We start from the raw sequence: 21537 nt of genomic DNA on the forward strand, positions 1-21537 counted from the left end.
AGGCTATACCGACTACGCTACTCAGGCCAACTTGTAAATGTTTGTGAGTCGGAAACAAATTGTGAACATATAGACTTATTTCTCTTTATTCCATTTTTACTATCTCCTCAAATCCCTCCCCGAAAAAAAATCCTGCGTCCGCCCCTGGTTTTGTTGTAGGGGAGGACCGTGTATTTGGACCACCTAAGTTTGAATCGCCGTAACTCACTTAAAATATTGAGAAAAATGTCCCTGAATTTTTTATGATGGTAGATTGCCATAATAAATCCCTAAGTAGAATAAGACTTCACTAATTTTAATTCTAATACTTCAAAAATAAAATTTAATCAAAATTTCGAAGCCATGTAACTTGAGCCAGGGTCGTGTAATATGAACCAGAGGATCGTGTAACTTGGATCAGGCATATTAAACACATTTAACTCCTATAATGTTGTTTATTCAAACAAAAATTTGTGTCAAGCAATGATTTCACATACAACAATAATAAAATAGTTCATCTGTAATTGTAGCACATTCTTCGTGGGCCCATTTTCCACACCAATTGCACTGAATCCAGTCTTTGTTCTCACTTTCACCACAAATAACACAGCGTGTTTTGGATGTCACCTTAACTTTCGAATCAAATAATTTTCTCTTCTTTGCGGCCTTCCCATCTGATTGTTGCTGCAGAGCATTCTTGTGTGGCGTAGCGGTCAGCACTACGCCAGATGCATTGTATCTCGTTCCGGATTTTCTCTGTCCAGATTTTAAAGACGAATGCAAAGGGCTTATTTCCTTCACTGACACATATTCTGTGAGACCAGAAAGTAGCTCCACATTGTCTCCCATCTTTTTCTCTGCTGATGCTGCTGTTGTTGCTCCTTCCACTTCTTCTGCTGCCCGAGATGCTGATGCTGATGGCTCATCATTCAAAGGCCGATCGGTCACCAAAGAAGGCGCGAAACCAGCCTCTGAAAACACATTTCGGTCGATAGGCCAAAGACCAGTGTGCCTGAAGCCATTCATTGCAATCTGCATATTTGCTGCTCTGGGGAATGCCACTCCTACCAGTGAGGCAATATGCTGGGCATTCAGCCGCTGTCCTGGAAGTTCCCTCATCTTCGTTGATATGGCAGCTGACATGAATGTGTTCAGAGGTTTGAAGAACGACACATCCAGTGGTTGGAGACGGTGCGTGCAGTGCGAAGGTAGAGATAACATAATCACACCGTACTGACGGCAGATCTCAATCGCTTTGAGCGATTGCGTATGGCTACTGTGACCATCTAAAATAAACAGTACTTTCTCCTGAGGGCTGGGTTTGACAGTTCTAATGAAGTGCCTAATCCATTCACAGAATGTGTCAGAATCCATCCATCCCTTATCCTGACAGCGGAAGATGGTGTTAGGAGGTGCTCCAAATGTGAGAGACTCCATCATTTTTTCCCTAGCGTAAATCAGCATAGGAGGTACAAAGAAGCCACTCGCACTCATGGCATACACTCCTGTTACATTCTGACCTCGCTCACACGAAGAAATGGCTCCAACCTGATGTTTTCCCCTCTGTGCCAGAATCTTCTCTTGGCGTTGAACGACAGTGTGGGATGTCTCGTCCATGTTGAATATTCTGGCAGCAGTTAATTTGTGTTGGTCGACAAGTTCTTCCAATGTGTCAAAGAACTTGCCGACTACAACCCTGTTGAATCCTGAAGCCCTGGCAAGTGATGTGGCTTCTGGCTGCCTAAGGCTAAGTTCGGGATGGCGCTTCATAAAGCCGGAAAACCATTCTTTGCCGGCAGACTTCGTTTCCTTGTTGAACCGAGTGGCCAGTTTATTCTTCTCTGCAATCTCGTATGCTAATTGCATAACACTTCTCCGTGTCAGTCTGAAATTAAAGAATAAGCAGATTAAGTATTAGGCCTATATTAAGTTTGATTGAATTAAGTTGTAGGCCTAATGCAGGCCCTAATATACATTTTGCTGTAATGTATTTACCCATAGAACATTTTTTCTAGCTGCAGAAGATGTGTCACAAAATCATTTTCCACCTCTTGTGGCAAGTCAAGTGGGTGACCAGGCTGTCTAATTTTAGCATCCTTCCTTTTGTTGTATCTTTTAAGGGTGGCACTAGGTATATTATACTTTCGTGCAGCCTCATTGACGCCAACCCCTTCCGATATTGCAACTAAAGCGAATTGCAGATTTTCTTCTTTCCACTTCCCATACACTCCCTTCGCTTTTCTTGCCGGTCTTGTAGTCATCTGTAAAGTAATGGCGAAAGCAGAATTAATTAAAAAGTTGTAATTGTCGACCCACCAAATGAAACGAAGTCTTATTACATAATTTAAGAAATAAAATATTATTAACATTGAAATAAACTAAAGTAATGTTTTATAATATTATTATTTATATAATATTATATAAATAATATTATAATTAGATGTCCTTACAAAATTTTCATCCACTGACCTCTGATTTTTGGAAATTCACACTAGTGAAGACATAATGGACAATTTTATCTTCTAAATTTGTTATATTGTAAGGGTTGGTACATTTTAGCATTGGTTCAAGTTACACGCTTTGTGATGGTTCAATTTACACGCATTGTAAAAGAAACACTTAAAAATTATTTACGTAAAAACTACTTTACAAACATTGATATAAATTTCACTCAACTTACCTCAAACACTGGTATTTCTTCGTATGTATAAGGCAGTCTTGTATTTCTAAACTTCTTCGCACAACACGCTGTCAAACTATTGTGAAAAGATTTGAAGAATTTGGGGACAGAATGTTCGACACCGTTATGACCGTGTCAAGCCAACCCTGCATAATGAGATTTATGGACAGTTGCCTACCATGTAGAAGGTTCAAAGCGCTGTATAAAGTACCTTGCAAACTATCCTGGAAATAGTGATTGCATCGGTGGATCAAGTTACACACTGGTCCAAGTTACACGGACTTCCCCTATTAATTAAAAAAAAAATATTTATTTGAAAAAACAAAGTCTGTTACATAACTGAAGCTTCCTTTACTTCTCTACATAATCACCACCTACATTTAAACATTTGTCGTATCTGTTCACTAGCTTTAGAATTCCCGTGTTATACTCCTCTGCCGCCAGTTCATTAAGCCAGGTGTTCACTGTCTTCTTCAACTCTTCATCACTTCCAAAACGCGTACCACCCAGAAAGTCTTTCAGCTTAGTGAAAAGGTGAAAATCTCTAGCAGCAAGGTCTGGACTATAGGGCGGATGATCAAAGATTTCCCAACCGAATTGATCCAGCAATTCTCGAGTTGAAGCAGCAGTGTGCGAGCAGGCATTGTCGTGAAGAAGCACAACTCCTCTCGAAAGCATTCCTCGCCTCTTGTTTTGGATGGCTCGCCGTAGTTTTCGTAAAGTCTCACAATAACGATTTGCATTGATCGTAATGCCTTTTGGCATGAAATCCAGCAAAAGAACACCTTTGCGATCCCAAAAGACAGTAGCCATGACTTTTTGTGTTGAGAGAGTCTGTTTGAATTTTCTCGGTTTCTTGGGTGATGAGGGATGATGTCACTCACGTGATTGGCGCTTGGTCTCTGGGGTGTTGTGAGACACCCAGGTCTCATCACCAGTCACAATTTGATCAAGAAAGGCGTCTCCATCTGTGTGATATCGCATCAAGAATGTCAATGCTGAGGCCATTCTCTGAGTTTTGTGTTGGTCACTCAGTTGCCGTGGAACCCATCGTGCACAGATTTTGTGGTAGCCAAGATGTTGCGACACAATTTCACCAAGCAAAGAACGAGAAATGTCAGGAAAGGCAATATGCAATTCGTCGAGTGATGTGCGCCTGTCTTGCAAGATTCTGTCGTTCACTTTAGTCTTCAGGTCTTCTTGATGAGTGATGGGCATCTGGGTCGAGTTTCATCGTGGACATTTGTTCGCCCATTGTTGAACATTTCGCACCATTTTCTCACATTTCTTTCATTCATTACAGTATCACCATACACTTCTTTCAATTGCCGGTAAATTTCTGCAGGTTTCAAATGTCGGGCATTCAAAAATCGAATCACACTCCTCACCTCACAGTCGGCGGGATTATCAATCACGTCGTTCATTTTGAAGTAACACAAAATGCACAATGGCGACTTGTTGCAACCAGTACTCACAACATTATGAGAACACATGTTAAGGAAGCCAGTTGACCTTCAAACAAGGAAGGGGAGTCAGCTGCGCGGCGGGTATGCCCGAATGGTCGTTATTTCCTGGATCCTCCTCGTATATCTGTCAAAGGTTTCATGGTCCCATGCAGAGAAACATAAGTTTATTAGTGTATACCAGCGTTTCTCAAACTTTTCTATCCATGGAACCCTTTTTAACCAAAAATGAAACTGTGGAACCGAGCGGAATATTAGTGATGTGTGTGTGAATATATATTACAGTGAAATATTAAATTACTAAATCTATTTTTACCACTAACATTATACATTTTTATTGATGTCACATATATATTTAAAAATTATAACTAATGTTGTTGAACTGTATTTGCTGCTATTAGGAAGATTAGCAATCCCGGCTTATTTTTACCACTAACTTTAAACATGTTTTTGAACTCACATTATACATACATTGAAAAATTTATAAATATGTCTGAAATATATTTGCTAGTGTTACAAAGATCAGTAAATATATAACAAGCATAAATGAAATTAAGTCGACTTGCATTGTTAACACTGTCTGTAATTAACACTAAAATTCAGTTACTTAATCTTTCTTTAAAAAAAAAAAACACCTGTTTGAAATAGATCAGTGGGATGAATGTTTTTGTTGTTTACGCCTGCATATTTCTTTAATATCGGGTTTAATGTTGGAAAGCTGAAGTCTCTCATGTCTGGTTCTGCATCCAGTCTCTTCCGGAATTTAGTTTTGATAGACGTATACACAGAAAACCCATTTTCACATAAGTAAGTACTTACAAAAGGAAGTAGAATTGTAATAGCTTTCTTTGATAACACTGGGTACTCTCTTCTCAGATTGTGCCAAAAATCTATCACAGGGAGATTCTTAAACTGAGGTTGCAGGGTTGAATCAGACGTCAATTCCAGTAATGCTTCATATTCTTCAGAAGTGAGGGAAGAAGGTTTTTCTTTGATGTCAAATGGATTTTTGACCCACACGTTTTGAGAACTGTTTTCACTTTCCTGTTCTGGAAAATACTGCTCTACAGTGTGGCGCATATCCTCCAAATGCTTTACAAATTCTTCATTGATTTCATTAAGTTCGCGGAGAGTTTCTTCGTTCTCCTCAAGGAAATCTTTCAAAGCTGGGAAGCTTACAAATTCACGGCCGGCTAGACTTCTCCTCCAGAACTGCAATTTTCTCTTGAAAGCTCTGACTTTATCTGCTGCATTGAATATATTAGCATTTTTCCCCTGCAATGACACATTTATTTCGTTCATTTTTACAAAAATGTCAGCTAAATAGGCAAATCTCAGGGGCCATTGTTTGTCGCTCAAACAACTCGAAATGGTGATCAGTGAAGAAAGCCATCACCTCAGCCCTAAGTTCGTAGGGTGCTATTCATAGAGATTTCGCTAGCCAGCACTACGAGCATGCTAAACAGGATTCATATCATATCATATTGCTGACACTGGTTTATGAATACGAAAAACATTAGTTCGCTGATCATCCACTGAAAGCCCGCGCTAAGAATGTCTATGAATACGGCCCGAAGAGTCTACTTAAAGTTTTTCCGCGGGAAAGCCATCTCACTTCTGTATGGAGAAGCAGAGCTTTATGAAGGCTTCCCATGTCCTCACAAATGATTTTGAAGAGTCTTGAATTTAGTGGTCTGGACTTGATAAAATTAACGATTTTTACTGCTTCATTGAGAACATTTTTGAGGGACAGTGGCATTTTTGATGTTGCCAAAGCTTGAGGGTGCAAAATACAATGACTGCTTTTGCAATTTTTTGCAACTGACTTTATGCACGATACTGCACCCGCTGTTTTCCCAACCATTGCCTTTGCACCATCCATGCAGACATGGGTAGCCTATATGATTTTCTTCCAAGTACTCACTAACAAGTCTGTAAATTTCAGAACCTGTTGCATTAGCTGGCAGCGGTTTACATAATAGCGTATCTTCTTAAATAGCATCTTCATAATGGTAACGGACAAACACTAGTACAACTGCCAGATCTGCTACATCACTTGACTCGTCTATCTGTAGTGCAAATTATAATGATCTGAGCTGACGGCTTAATTCTTCCTTGACGTAAGCTGCCATATCTTGAATGCGATGAGCCACTGTCATTGGTTAAGTGCAACCATGTGAATCGCGCAGGGTTTTATTATTTTTTCGGCTACTTTGTGGGACTCACCTGCCTGAGCCACTTTGTAGCTTACAATGAAGGATGCCTCTGTTGCTTTTTCATTTGTACTATAAGATGTCTGAGCTAAGAACTTTTGTGAATTTAGTAACTCACAACGTTTGCTATCAAAGAAATCAATATTCTTGTTATGAAACTGAGCATGGTTTGTTTCAAAATGGCGACATAATTCTGAAGGTGCCATCGAATTATTAGATAAAATTCTGCCATATATTACACACTGATGGTCATTTTCAGCATCCATGAAACCCAAGGCTAAGTAACTCTCATTATATTTAAGTTTTTTAATTACAGGTTCATGTTGTATAGTTACTTACCTATGGCTTTTAAGGAACGCGGAACTTCATTTTCGTCCTCACATAAGCCCGCCATCGGTCCCTATCCTGAGCAAGATTAATCCAATCTCTACCACCATATCCCACCTTCCTCAAATCCATTTTAATATTAACCTCCCATCTACGTGCTGGCCTCCCCAAAGGTCTTATCCCTTCCGCCTTCTAACTAACACTCTATATGCATTTCTGGATTCGCCCATACGTGCTACAAACGTCTGGATTTAATGTTCCTAATTATATCAGGTGAATAATACAATGCGTGCAGTTCTGCATTATGCAATTTTCTCCATTCTCCTGTAACTTCATCCCTCTTACTTCCAAATATTTTCCTAAGCATCTTATTTTCAAACACCCTTAACCTCTGTTTCTCTCTCAAAGTGAGAGCCAAGGTGTCACAACCATACAGAACAACCAGTAATATAACTGTTTTATAAATTCTAACTTTCAGCTTTTTGACAGCAGACTGGATGATAAAAGCTTCTCAACTGAATAATAACAGGCATTTCCCACATTTATTCTGCGTTTAATTTCCTCCCCGGTATCATTTATATTTCTTACTGTTGCTGCAAGATATTTGAATTTTTCCACCTCTTCAAAGGGTGCATTTCCAATTTTTATATTTCCATTTCGTACAATATTCTGGTCACGAGAGAATAATCAGTTGCAGTTCTGTTCTTATTCCTTTTTCATGTTTTTATAACACTATATTTTAGAGATTAAAAAGTAAATAATTTCACAACAGGAATTGGCGGAACCCCTAAGAGTTGCTTACGGAACCTCGGGGTTCCAGGGAACACACTTTGAAAAACGCTGGTGTATACTAACAAGTGGGGAAATATCGTCTCTGCTAGGTCTAGGAAAAATATTTCAGGAATATTGAGCTTAAGCTTAGATATTCTTGGACTGCCACTACTTATTCTGTAGCAAGCGTCATAAAATTGCTATTGTAATATGGTAAATAATATGATTATGTAGGTAGGCAATGCTCACCAGACCGTAACAAGGTACCCAGGAAATATAGGGTTTATACCTGAGACAGTGGACAGACATTGAACATCATCACGTAGTTGCAATGCCAAATTTTAGATCATAGAATATTATTATAGGCGTATGACTCGGTTAAGAAAGAAGTTTTATAGAATATTCTTATTGAATTTGGTATTCCCAAGAAACTAGTTCGATTAATTAAAATGTGTCTTAGTGAAACTTACAGCAGAGTCCGTATAGGCCAGTTTCTATCTGATTCTTTTGCAATTCACTTCGGGCTAAAGCAGGGAGATGCATTGTCACCTCTAATTTTTAACTTTACTCTAGAATATGCCATTAGGAAAGTTCAGGATAACACAGAGGGTTTGGATTTGAAAGGGTTACATCAGCCTTTTGTCTATGCGGATGACGTGAATATGTTAGAAAATCCACAAACGATTAGGGAAAACACGGAAATTCTACTTGAAGCAAGTAAAGCGATAGGGTTGGAAGTAAATCCCGAAAAGACTAAATATATGATTATGTCTCGTGACCAGAATATTGTACGAAATGGAAATATAAAAATTGGAGATTTATCGTTCGAAGAGGTGGAAAAATTCAAATATCTTGGAGCAACAGTAACAAATATAAATGACACACAGGAGGAAATTAAACGCAGAATAAATATGGGAAATGCCTGTTATTATTCAGTTGAGAAGTTTTTGTCATCTAGTCTGCTGTCAAAAAATCTGAAAGTTAGAATTTATAAAACAGTTATATTACCGGTTGTTCTATATGGTTGTGAAGCTTGGACTCTCACTTTGAGAGAGGAACAGAGATTAAGGGTGTTTGAGAATAAGGTTCTTAGGAAAATATTTGGGGCTAAGAGGGATGAAGTTACAGGAGAATGGAGAAAGTTAGACAACGCAGAGCTGCACGCATTGTATTCTTCACCTGACATAATTAGGAACATTAAATCCAGACCCTTGAGATGGGCAGGGTATGTAGCACATATGGGCGAATCCAGAAATGCATATAGATTGTTAGTTGGGAGGCCGGCGGGAAAAAGACCTTTGGGGAGGCCGAGACATAGATGGGAAGATAATATTAAAATGGATTTGAGGGCGGTGGGATATGATGGTAGAGACTGGATTAATCTTGCTCAGGGTAGGGATCAATGGCGGGCTTATGTGAGGGCGGCAATGAACCTCTGGGTTCCTTAAAAGGGAATAAGTTTGTAAGTAAGTAAGAATATTATTATTATTATAATTATAATAATAATTATTATTATTGTTATTATTATTATTATTATTATTATTATTATTATTATTATTATTATTATTATTGTTACATATTTATTGAAGTGGGTGTAACTCTAGAATTGAAGCTATGTTAATGATGCACATACACTGTCAAAAACTTGCATTTTCAATTCAGTTCAAAGTGCACATTCACTATAATCAGTACCTATGATCTTGTATAAGATCTTTAAAAGAATAAAAAAAAAAAAAAAACAAAAACAAAATAATTCTTACTATACAAATGTTAGTATATTTTACTAGTACTTAATTATTGTTCTGTTGAGAGGGATGAATATGTTCCTTTTTTTAAAGGGTATAATTATTTTATTTTAGGGCGGAAAGCTGTAGATTATTTCTGTAATTGTTTTCATGGATAAATACGCAGAGAATCCAGATATGAATTGATAAACATTATATTTCGTTTTAGATAGCCCTATTAATAGTAAAAATAATGGAATATAACAATGATTAATATTTATTTTGTAATTTACGATTATATAATAATAATAATAATAATAATAATAATAATAATAATAATAATAATATTGATGATGATGATTTATTGATTCGTATTTTCGTGACTTTATATACCTGCATTTTTCAGTGATCTCCAAATTTGAAATGCTGTTTAAATACAATTTACGATTCAGAGAATTCCAAACTTTCAGAAGTGCTGCATTACACGATTTATTTATTATTATTGATAAGAAAGGATGGCCATAAAACAATGTAATGTATTAAAACCATAAACCTCATTGTCCTCTGTAATTTTTAAATTGCGTCGCCCGATCAGTAGTGTTTTTAAATGTGTCAGTCCAGTCGAGGCTTAATTATCAGTCCCCAATATGCTACACATTTATTCATAGAATCGCTATTGATGCTACAAAACTTAAATGTTTTTATTCCCTACTTATTGTTGCAGTTTTCAAGCAAGAATCATAATATAACTTAGAAAGCTTACCTTGGTGGGAAGAGGTTCATCCTGGTTGTCCCATGGGAATCGAACCGAATTCTTCATTACACATACTCTCCATAAAGCACTATCTTTGCTTGCTTTAATTGAAATCAGAAATCATAATGGCGGTCCAGTACGTCATTTGCATTGTTGAAGACGCATTGATACGCATTGAGTGATGAATGTGAATTCCATAGAGAATGAAAAAATGGAACTAGCATCAGTCATGTAGAAGCTGTACCTGTAGATAAGAAAATTGATAGTACATGGGTTAAGAACTTTCGACTTGATTTTGAATGTAGTCAACCGGTCACAAGAGAATGTAAATATTCTCGTTTTCATATTTTATATTTAAAAGGATTATTTTTAAGTTTTCTGAAGAAATTGATATAATGTACATTTTATGATGCAGTTGTGTATTTCATTCTTGTTAGTTGACTTTTATCAGTATAAAACCACAAATTTTTACTTTTTCCAAGAATATTAATTTCAAAACTCTTTTTCTTAGATATCCTCTTCTTCTTCTTTTATCAATTTTGTAGTTGAAACTTCATTGTATACTATGTTAGCTGCATTTTCATAATACAGTAGTTAGGAGATGAACCTTAATGTAGCGACAATGCAGTTAAGAAAATATCGTTCTCATATATTCATTTGTGTATTTGGTTTTTAAAAATTACATTTCTTCCATTTTCTCTGGAACAAGTGAAAGTAGACAGTTGAAATTTCATAATTTTTTTATAATACTACATTATGCCAGCTATGTGGTAATTAACTTACAGATTGAAAATATAAATTAGAAACTTCTGTAGGAGTCAAAACGTTTTCAAATAATAATACAATAGTAATAGGTTAATTCGACATACGATAATTGGAATAAATGTATATTTCCCTAGTAATTACTGTTAAATCTAATGTTGATAATTGATATTGCATTCCAATTTTCGAAGCTTCTTTTCAAAATTCATTAATTTCAACTAAAATAATTTTCATTCAGGAATCCTAGAGGGTGTTGATGAAATGGCAGTATTTTTTTTCTTCTAGCTATAAAACATTGTACTTTAATACAGTAGGCTAATTCGTTTTATTTTATAACAATACAAAATAATGCAATTTTTATGTTGTACTAGCTGAAAGCACCCGGCATTGCCCGAATTATTCTTTCTGTTTCTATTTTTAATTAAAGTGGTTTTTAGAATTTTCAGAAATCTTGGAAACTCGACTATATACAGCCAAAACGAATTTTTTTTCTAAGCTTTTCTCGTCCATAATGATGAATCTTTACATACCATCATTTACATTAACTAATAAACTTCTTAGCCAAATGTTTGCCAGGGTTAACTCAATTTGAAACAGTTATAGCTCAGGCACCGAAAAGAAGTCATTTTATTGTGTTCCTTACGTTCAATTGGTTTTTAATTTATTTATATATTTATTTTTGTTTATTTATTTAATCTGGTATAGCTAACATCAACAGGCCTTCTCTTCCACACCACCAGAAATACAAATAAAATAATAGAGAAAACTCAAACTATAAGCAAATTAAAACCAAACGAAAATATATGTAAAGGTTACAGTTAGACAAACTTTAAGGGGACAAGGTAGTCTAGCCTGTGTTTTCATAGTGCACAATGCTGATTTTAAGCGGTTATTTCTCCGAAAGTATAAAAGTTGTTATTTTCAAATTTTTACATGTTACTCTGCATGCATTTAGGATTATATTGGTGGTTAGTTTGTTATATTAACTGCTGTAATTGAGCTTTAAAAAAATGTATTCAAATGAAAGAAGAAAGAAAAAAAAAATGGTTAAATTCAAGCACCTCTCTCTTGAAAACTTGTTAATGTACATGGCTAAAATTTTTCATACATATTTGCAATATACTTATCTAAGTTCACTAGCAAAATTATAGATCTAGCTCGATTTTATCAATATAAAAAAAAATATTATACTTTTATAAAAATTCTACCGAGAAAAACCTAAAATTTTCAACACAAAAATGCATCTAAATCTTGTAATACATATTACATCAATGTAAAAGTGGTACCATTACGTCATTATATGATGTACAATGAGTGTGTAATATTTCAGCTCTGTAACACTAATAGTTTCTGAGATAAAGGTGCATATATACATAAAAATGTTATTTAAAAGAAACGCGTTTAAAAATTAACATCAATTTCTGACTTACTTATTTACTTACTTACACTAATTATAATATTACCATTACATTTAGGTCTACATCATTGCTGTTATTTACAACACTATCACTACTGTTATTTACATCCTGTACATCCATCATGTAGGTAGGAGAGTTTTCTCTTGGAGGAACTGGACACTGAAGGGCAGAGTTCTTTCTCTCCATGTGAATTAGCACACGGAAGTTTGGAGGTTATGTTCATTATTCTTCTTAGTGTACTGATTACCACGAAATTTACGTTTCTTACAATAGCTATTGCCTCTACTCTTTTTAAACACTTATTGTTATTAAAAACACGAATTATATAATAGAAGAACACTGGAGTTATTTACTTCAAAATGTAAAGACAAGAAATAATTAATTAATTTCAAGCCAATGAGCTCTATACTAAACTGGAGGCACTACTGGACTACCGCAATGCTCTTTGCTGTCTGAAAGTGTGACTGTTGGTGAGGATATTACTCTCTTTTTCTAACTAATGTATTTCAATGAGTCTTTCGTGAGGTTCATGTTGCACATGCGCAGTAAGCAATAAAAATACCGTTATGTGTACGATAGCATTCACTGCAAGAAAGACAAGGACAACATTATGTTACAAAAAGATAGCAATACGCTCAGGCCCTCAGCATTTGCATGACACTTTGAAAGCATTGAGTTGTGCCTCCAGTTTAGTATAGGGCTCGCTATTTCAAGTAGAGCAACAGGACTGACAATAGCTGTGCTACAAACAAACGAACTTTCCCAAAAATTCTGTCATCATAGCAAGCATAGAAATTCTCAGTCCAGTGAAGGGGCGTGGCACTACTGATTTAAAGGGGGTGCCCTCTTCCATTAAAAACTGTTTTTTGTAGGTTAGACACATCGTAACATTATAAAACTATATATATTCTTGATCAGGGTGATTCAGAGAGTTTATTTTCGTTAAAAACAAAAAATATATATACATATATTTTTTTTATGATTCTGAGTACCTTGTCCCCTTAAATGAGTCAGCATTGTCTCGAAGTTCAGCAAAACAAAAACATACTCTTCGGTACCTATATGCCCACTAAGTGTTGACATCTTATATTTTATCTCTGTCGGTCAGTGACCATTAATTCACTTTGTCTTTCACGTGCACAGTACATTATTTGTGACCAACCACATTACAGTGAAACAGCTAGTAACACAGTCTATGTAATGCATACAGTCACGAAGCTCAATACGTAAGGAATATGCATCCAATGACAGTTGAACTTTAGTTGCTAGACATTAGCATCGCTACTATCGCCTCATCACAAACAATGCGAAACAATACCGGCACAGTCTATTGTTCCTAGTACTCTCAGTTGCTAACCGCTTGGAGCACTGTATCGCGAGAAATGCAAAAAAATCACCTCAAGCTTCATGACTGTGTGATATCAGACTGTGCTAGTAGCTACTCACCTGAAGAGTCAGCATTCAATCTGCAGAAAATTCTGAAAGGGCTGTATTGAACCTAGCAAGTGTGGCTTAAGATTTCTATGAACAATTCAGTTCCACATTAATTCTTTCTTCATCTCCTGTTCGTTGTTTCCATTTCTTCTCTCTTAATTTAGGATTACCATAATAGATTTAACACTTGTCTGGCATATTACATTAGTCCTATCCACTAATATTAACCAATAGCCAAAAACCGAATATAAATTTTAATGCATTTGATATTATTCTAGGTTTCCTCAGCTTGGCCTCAACAGTACACCGACACTTAACATCTCGGATGATTCAGAAGTAGGGCCTACTTTCTGGAACTATCAAACAGGCCACGTCCCCAAAAACTGAAGACTGCTTAATCTCCCAGGTCATCTGCCTATCCAAACAATTAGACACTAGCTATGAGATGCGAAGGACATGATCTTAAGAATGGAAAATATGTTGTTGTTGTTGTCTAGTGCCTTGCATCTGGCAATGAAGCCATGAGTCGTCGTGCTTTCCAATACTTTTGAACTGTAGTTTCTTCTGATCTTAATGCTTCACAGGTCTTCAAGTGCTCTTCATTCATTTCTGCTGGATCGTTACACAGGACACATATTGGTGAAGCTGAGATACCTATTCTTTAGAGATGACTTGCTAGACAGTCATGATTTGTCAATAGACTGAAGGCTGCAACTGCTGTTTTCCTTGGTCTCTGGGGGATTATATCTGGGTTGGAAAATAGTGTAATCCATTTTTTGTCTTTAGCATTTGATTCTATTTCTTGTAGGTATGAATGAGAACATTTTGTAGTGATCAAGCGTTTTATTGAGGAATATGAGAAATTAAATTTAGACTTTTGTTCTATTGTTGTGCCTTTCTTTGTAAGTGTGTCTGCAGTTTCATTCCCCATGACTCCACAGTGTGCTGGAATCCATTGGAGATGGACAATCTTATTAACTTTTTGGAGTTGTGTTAACATTTTGTGGCATTCTCTTATTTTTGTTGACTTTTTTGTAGCATTTGAACATATTCCCTGAATTGCAGCTTTAGAATCTGAAAGAATTACTGTCTTGTTATATTTATTTAAGGGAAGATTTAATAATTGTCGGACAGCAATGTGTATAGCCTCTACTTCACCATCATAATTTGTTGTGTCTCTGCCAACAGAATGATAAATGGAAAAATGTGTACATGTAACTCCAGCTCCAGTAAGGTTTTCTGTGGTGGATTCATCGGTATTATATGTGTAGACATTCTTCTGTAGGGTATCTAGTATTGATCGTTTCCAGTGCTAGAAGTTTTTGTATTTCTTTTGGTGTGTCTGATTTACTTATTTCCTCTGTTAATTCCAGACTGAAGGTAGGTTGCAATAATTCCAATGGATTTTCTCTTATGAGTAAATTTTCTCTGGTGTTAGGAATGTTCAATTTGGATTTAATCTGTGTTACCTTTTCTAGGAAACTACTATGAGTTTTAAGGATTGAAGAAGGGAGGTTCTTTTCTGTCCATTGAGAGTTTGGCAGTCGTAACATTTTCTCATGTTGGAGCAGTGCTTGTTCTTCTATTTTTGTTGTTATTGATGGGATCCGTGTTAAGGCAAGCATGGCATCAACAGGTGTGGATTTAACTGCTCCAGTGATTAGACGAAGAGCCTGATTTTGTAGTTGTTCAAGTTTATTGATGTTAGCATTTGCTGTTGTCATTAATGCTTCAGAACAAGAGGTTTGGTTTAATATACTGTAAATTTATTTCACTCACAACAATGGAATTTTATTCTTCCAACAATAATTCCTTTCTACAATTCGCCTTAAACGCTCTTGTCAACAATTGGATTTTCACTCAACACAGTATTCGTTATAGCACTCCACTGATGACAATGACAATTTACTTGGACTAGTACGAACAACAATGAACTGTTAATCTTAACTAATATTTACAAAGCACTATTTACAAATCAGAACTATCAGTTCTCAGTTCACAGTTCTTCTATCTCAGTCACTCGAGTTCACAGTATCTCGAACCACAGACCTTCAGAGACAGTTCACTGTACTCGAACTCAGGCCTTCGGATGCTGACGCAGATGCGGACGCACACTCGAGTCGAACTCCGGCACACAAGTCTGGCTTGCTTGCTCTGGCTTACTCACTGACTGAATAATTGAAAACTACTGTCGTTCCTTCGCGACCGTAATTTATAACCACAGCGACGTAGCCTCGAAAGTTCGAATTCGCGAGTCTTCCACTTCGACGGATTTCTCGGCCTCTCTAGGCAAGCAGAAGATGCGCGCGCAAACTCCCTCTCCACTCTCTCGCCGCTTAGGCCCTTCCCCCTTACTTCTCTCCGCCGCGCGCCGTCCCCGCGCGATCTGCTTTCTTGCGGGACGCTGGTCGTGAGTTCGAATCTCACGTCGCTGTCACAGTGCCCCCTCCTTAGGGCTGCTCGTCCCGGGCAGTCCCTTGGTAGGCTGCTAATCGGTCCAGATGCACCACCATCATCTTCCCTCGAGGTTGTCGCTGGATGCGGTACACCACGTCGTTGATCCGGGTCACCACGCGGTATGGTCCATCCCAGGCACGCTGCAGCTTTGGTGATTTCCCTTTGGTCCTGGTAGGTCGGTACAGCCACACCAGGTCGCCCTCCTGGAATCCTGCAGAGTTGGCTAATCTGTCGTAGCGCACTTTCATCCTGTCGCTGGCCATCTTGAGGTGCTCTCTGGCCAGTTGGTGAACTCCATTCAACTTCTCGGTGAGTTCTACCACATAGTCAGTCGCTGGCTGGTCGGCGCTGGGTGGCGTGCCAAACAGCAGATCACAGGGCAGGCGCAGCTCTCTCCCGAAGACCATGTTTGCCGGTGTCATCCCTGTTGTATCGTGGACCGAAGCTCTGTAGGCCAAGAGGAACAGTGGAACTCTGGCATCCCAGTCTCGCTGATGGTTGGACACCACCTTCCGCAGGTGCTCCTCCACGGTTTTGATGTATCGTTCCACCATGCCGTCGGACTGTGGGTGGAGGGGAGTGGTCCTGGTTTTATGCACCCCCAGACGCTCGAGCAATTCTCCCATCAGGTTGGATTCGAAGTTGCGCCCCTGATCGCTATGCAATTCCCGGGGCACCCCGAATCGGCAGATGAAGTTGTCAAGCAGCGCTTCGGCCACCGTCGAAGCCTCTTGGTTGGGAATCGCGTACACCTCTGGCCATTTTGTGAAGTAATCCATGGCGACTAGCAGGTAGCGGTTCCCGCGATCCGTGACTGGGAACGGTCCAGCAACGTCGATGGCGATCCTCTCAAAAGGAGCTCCCACGTTGTACTGCTGCATGGCTCCCCTGCTGCGTGTCCTTGGTCCGCGACTGGCTGCACAGGTGTCGCATCTTCGGCACCATTGTTCCGTGTCGGCTCTCTGATGCAACCAATAGAACCTCTGTCTTAACTTGTCCAGCGTCTTGTTGGCTCCCAGGTGGCCTCCAGTCACTCCAGCATGAGTCTCCTCCAGCACTTCCTTCACCTGCTCCTGGGCAGGACAAGTTGTTCTATGCGGGTCCTTCCATCGGCTGACTCCCAAATCCTCTTCAGGATACTGTCCTTGACAGTGAAGGATTCCCACTGGGCCCAGTAGCTCTTGTAAGTGGTGCTACGGTTGGCGATATCGGCCCATACTGGTCTCTGGCCGGACTCCACATCACGCAGTAGCTGTCCAATGTTTGGGTCCTCCAGCTGCTCCCTCCTTATGGCGGCGTTATCCCATCCTGGGCTCGGCTGCGCGGCAATTGCTCGGACTGCGTGGGCGGTATCCCGCTCTTCTACTTTCAGGCAGTGTTTGCAGCCATCCGGGCACGGACGTCGTGATAGGGCATCAGCGTTGGAATGTTTCTTCCCTTGTCGGTGTTCAGAGGTGAAGTTGTACTCCTGCAGACGTTGAACCCAACGGGCGGTCTGCCCCTCCAGATTCTTGAAGCCCAATAGCCAGGTGAGTGCAGAATGGTCTGTCCTCAGATGGAATTCCTGGCCATACAAATATTTGTGGAAATGCTTCAGGGCTTCCACAATGGCAAGAAGTTCTCTACGCGTCACACAGTAGTTTCTCTCAGCCTTGGATAGTGTTCGGCTGAAGTAGGCAATCACCCTCTCGTGCCCGTCCTGTTCCTGAGAGAGTACTCTGCCGATGCCTACGTTGCTAGCGTCCGTGTCGAGCGTGAACTTCCTTCCAGGGATGGGATATCCCAGTACAGGAGCAGTGCAGAGCGCCTCTTTCAGTGACTGGAAGGATGACTCCGCCTCGTCCGTCCACTGGAATTGTCGTTTCTCCTCGGTCAGCTGGGTTAGAGGCTTAGCGATGTTGGCATACCCAGCTACGAACCTTCTGTAATAAGTGCAGAGGCCGAGAAAGCGGCGCAGCTCCTGCTTGTCCCTCGGTCTCGGCCATCCTCTGACGGCTTGTAGCTTCTCCGGGTCCGTGGCCACTCCGTTGGTCCCTACTACGTGTCCCAAGTAGTTGACCTTCTTCTGGAATAGATGACATTTCTTCGGGTTCAACTTCAGTCTGGCTTGTCGCAGTGTCTCGAACACTTTCCTCAGGTTCAACAGCTGTTCGCCGAAAGTCTTGCCCACCACGATGATGTCATCAAGGTACAGCAAACAGGTGTCGTATGTCAGGCCTCTCATTATGGACTCCATTAGTCTCTGGAATGTAGCCGGGGCGTTGCAGAGGCCGAACGGCATAACGGTGAACTGCCATAGTCCCTGGCCTGTAGAGAATGCCGTTTTCTCCTTGTCCTCAGGATGTAGCACCACCTGCCAGTATCCTGACTTGAGATCCAACGTCGAGAACCACTCTGCTCCGGCCAGGGTGTCCAAGGTATCGTCAATTCGTGGAAGGGGAAAGCAGTCCTTCTTGGTGACGTCATTCAGTTTTCTGTAGTCCACGCAGAAACGCAGGTCCCCATTCTTCTTCTTCACCAGCACCACAGGTGATGACCAAGGGCTGTCGGATTCCTCGATGACTCCTCTTGCTTTCATGCCCTCCAGTTGGCTGTCAATCTCCTTCTGTTTAGCTAGAGGGACGCGTCGAGGAGGTTGTCTGATTGGACGAGCATTTCCGGTGTTGATGCTGTGCTGAACCTTCTCCGTTCTCCCGTAGTCGTTTTCAGACGGACTGAACACGTCTTGAAATTCTGTCAGCAAATCGTGGACTTGTCTTCTTTCTCCTTTGCTTAAATTATCCGCCAATTCTTGAGCCAGCTCTTTCAGTGATGGGTCTAGATCTGGACGTGGTCGGTGACACTCCTCGTTATCTGCCAGAGACGTCACAGACACCACCGGCTCGACGTTACCTAGTACAGTTGCACTAGGCACCTCCTTGTCCCGATTGGTGACATTCAGGACCCTCACCAGTACCACCTTCTGATTCGGGAGTAGGGATCTGGCCACATAAACCCCATCTATCGGAGTTGTTTGCGAATCGAGGAGCAGGTTTCTCTTAGGTTGTCCGTCCAGTCTTGCCGTCACCACCATCTTGCAGCCTGCTGGGATGTCACTTGATTTTCCAAGGTGAGTCTGCTGGCCATGGGTTGGTCTTCGACGTCCCTCAGGAACACTTCATCCTGACCAAAACGGAGGATCCGGCGCCGGACGTCCACCGTTGCATCGAAGATCCGCATGGCGTCGAGTCCCAGGATGACGTCTTCAGTGATATTGGCGACGAACACCCACATCTCCAGTCTCCTCTTTCCCAATGTCAGATCCAGGAAAACCTCTTTCTGGATGGGCAGGCTCTCGCCCGAGGCAGTACGTAGCTCGTATTGGCGCAGCGGCGTCCTCCCAGGTAGGCCTCGCACGACGTCTGGTCTGGCGATAGTGAGCATCGCCCCGGTGTCCACCAGTACTCTGCATGGACGGCCTCTTATCCGTCCTTCAGCAATCAGCCCATCGTCGCATCTTCTGTCGACCGGTTTCAGGACGAGCCGAGGGGACGGTGATGACGGCGCCGACGTGCTCCTCCGAGCATCGGCCCCTTCTCTCTCCTGACTGTAGCCAGGTCGGTCGCAACTCCTCCGCAAGTGCCCAGGTTCACCGCAGGACAAGCAGGTGGGCACCCGTCGTCCCCGTTGCTCAGGCGACTGTTGACTCCTCTCAGTGTCGGCCACCTCTTTCTCCGGCCGGTGGCCAGATTGGTCACAGTCCCTTCTCAAGTGTCCCGGTTTGCCACAGGACCAGCAGGTGGGCGCCCGTCGTCTCCGCCACTCCATTGACTGCTGCTCGGGTGGCTTCGGTTGGCGCTCCCCATTATCCGTCGCCGTGACGCTCCTGATCCAGTGCGGTGTTGAGACTCCCACCGCCGACTTGGCCGCCTCCATCCTGAGGGCCGCCGCCAGAGCTGCGTTGATAGTGCGATGCTCTGCCAAGAGTAGCTGTTGTCTGATTTCGTGGTCTCGAACTCCGCTGCCGAAGGTGTAGGCCGCCTCTCCAGCTATGAAATCATTAGGTAGGCCCCTGAGGGCCTTGTGGGCCAGTTGTTCCACCACCATTGCAAATTCTTGCAGGGACTCGCCTGACTGTTGGACCCTCGTTTTCAGTTGGGTCCTGAATGCTGCAGCAAGTTGATGGTCACCATAACGTCCCTCCAAGGCCGCCATTATCTCAGCGGCTGTCCCATCTTCTGGAACGCTGTGAAGAATCTCCGACGCCTGTCCCTGAAGCGCGGCCAGCAGCTGAGTAGTTTTCTCTGCTGGCGTCCACCCATTGTGCTCTGCGATGGCCTCGAACTGGCGACGGAATATCGCCCAAGACGTCGTACCGTCGAACTTCGGTGTCTTGACGTTGTAATGTCTGCCTGAAGGCGATGGTTCCGTAGGGCCACTATATGAGGTCCTCAATTCTGCCGTCGATCTTTCCACGGCCCATTGAACTTCCTCGGCAATTATCTGTTTCTGTTCTCTAGTTGTAAAATTCTGGTTTAGTTTATCCAAATCGGCCTTAAGTTCGTCTTTTACGATGGCGACAATTCCATCTACGTGGGCCGAAACGCTTTCAATTTGAGTAGTGACGTCATTTTTCACTCTGCTTATGTCGCCTTTCACTCCGCTTATGTCGCCTTTCACTTCACTTATGTCACTTTTCATCTCTGTTTTACATCACTTATGTCGTTCTTAACCTCACTAATGTGCTTGTTCATGTCGTTCATGTAGTCTTTCATTTCTGCTTTTACGTCACTTATGTCCTTTTTCATTTCAGCTTTTACGTCACTTATGTCCTTTTTCATTTCAGCTTTCATTTCCGCGATGGCTTGCAGGATCTGCTGTAGGTTCTCCATTGTCGATAATGTCCCGATTCTGACACCAGTGTGAATTTTATTAGTAACAACAATGTAATTTATTCGTCACAACAATAATTCCTTTCTACAATTCGCCTTAAACGCTCTCGTCAACAATTGGATTTTCACTCAACACAGTATTCGTTATAGCACTCCACTGATGACAATGACAATTTACTTGGACTAGTACGAACAACAATGAACTGTTAATCTTAACTAATATTTACAAAGCACTATTTACAAATCAGAACTATCAGTTCTCAGTTCACAGTTCTTCTATCTCAGTCACTCGAGTTCACAGTATCTCGAACCACAGACCTTCAGAGACAGTTCACTGTACTCGAACTCAGGCCTTCGGATGCTGACGCAGATGCGGACGCACACTCGAGTCGAACTCCGGCACACAAGTCTGGCTTGCTTGCTCTGGCTTACTCACTGACTGAATAATTGAAAACTACTGTCGTTCCTTCGCGACCGTAATTTATAACCACAGCGACGTAGCCTCGAAAGTTCGAATTCGCGAGTCTTCCACTTCGACGGATTTCTCGGCCTCTCTAGGCAAGCAGAAGATGCGCGCGCAAACTCCCTCTCCACTCTCTCGCCGCTTAGGCCCTTCCCCCTTACTTCTCTCCGCCGCGCGCCGTCCCCGCGCGATCTGCTTTCTTGCGGGACTCTGGTCGTGAG

The 21537-nt window shown here is 41.1% G+C and overlaps 1 protein-coding gene across 1 annotated transcript; it reads right to left on the reverse strand.

Annotated features, from left to right (window-relative positions):
* Positions 1–317: 317 nt before the first annotated feature.
* LOC138694337 (uncharacterized) lies at positions 318–3494 on the reverse strand. The gene is made up of 2 exons (XM_069817956.1): positions 1975–3494; positions 318–1864 (listed from the first exon to the last, which is right to left on the reverse strand). The coding sequence occupies exons 1-2, from the start codon at positions 2346–2348 to the stop codon at positions 469–471; spliced, it is 1770 nt and encodes a 589-aa protein (XP_069674057.1). The 5' UTR covers positions 2349–3494; the 3' UTR covers positions 318–468.
* Between the last annotated feature and the right edge of the window lie 18043 nt (positions 3495–21537).

The sequence above is a fragment of the Periplaneta americana genome, chromosome 2 (genome assembly GCF_040183065.1).
Source record: "Periplaneta americana isolate PAMFEO1 chromosome 2, P.americana_PAMFEO1_priV1, whole genome shotgun sequence".
Taxonomy (NCBI): Eukaryota; Metazoa; Arthropoda; class Insecta; order Blattodea; family Blattidae; genus Periplaneta; species Periplaneta americana.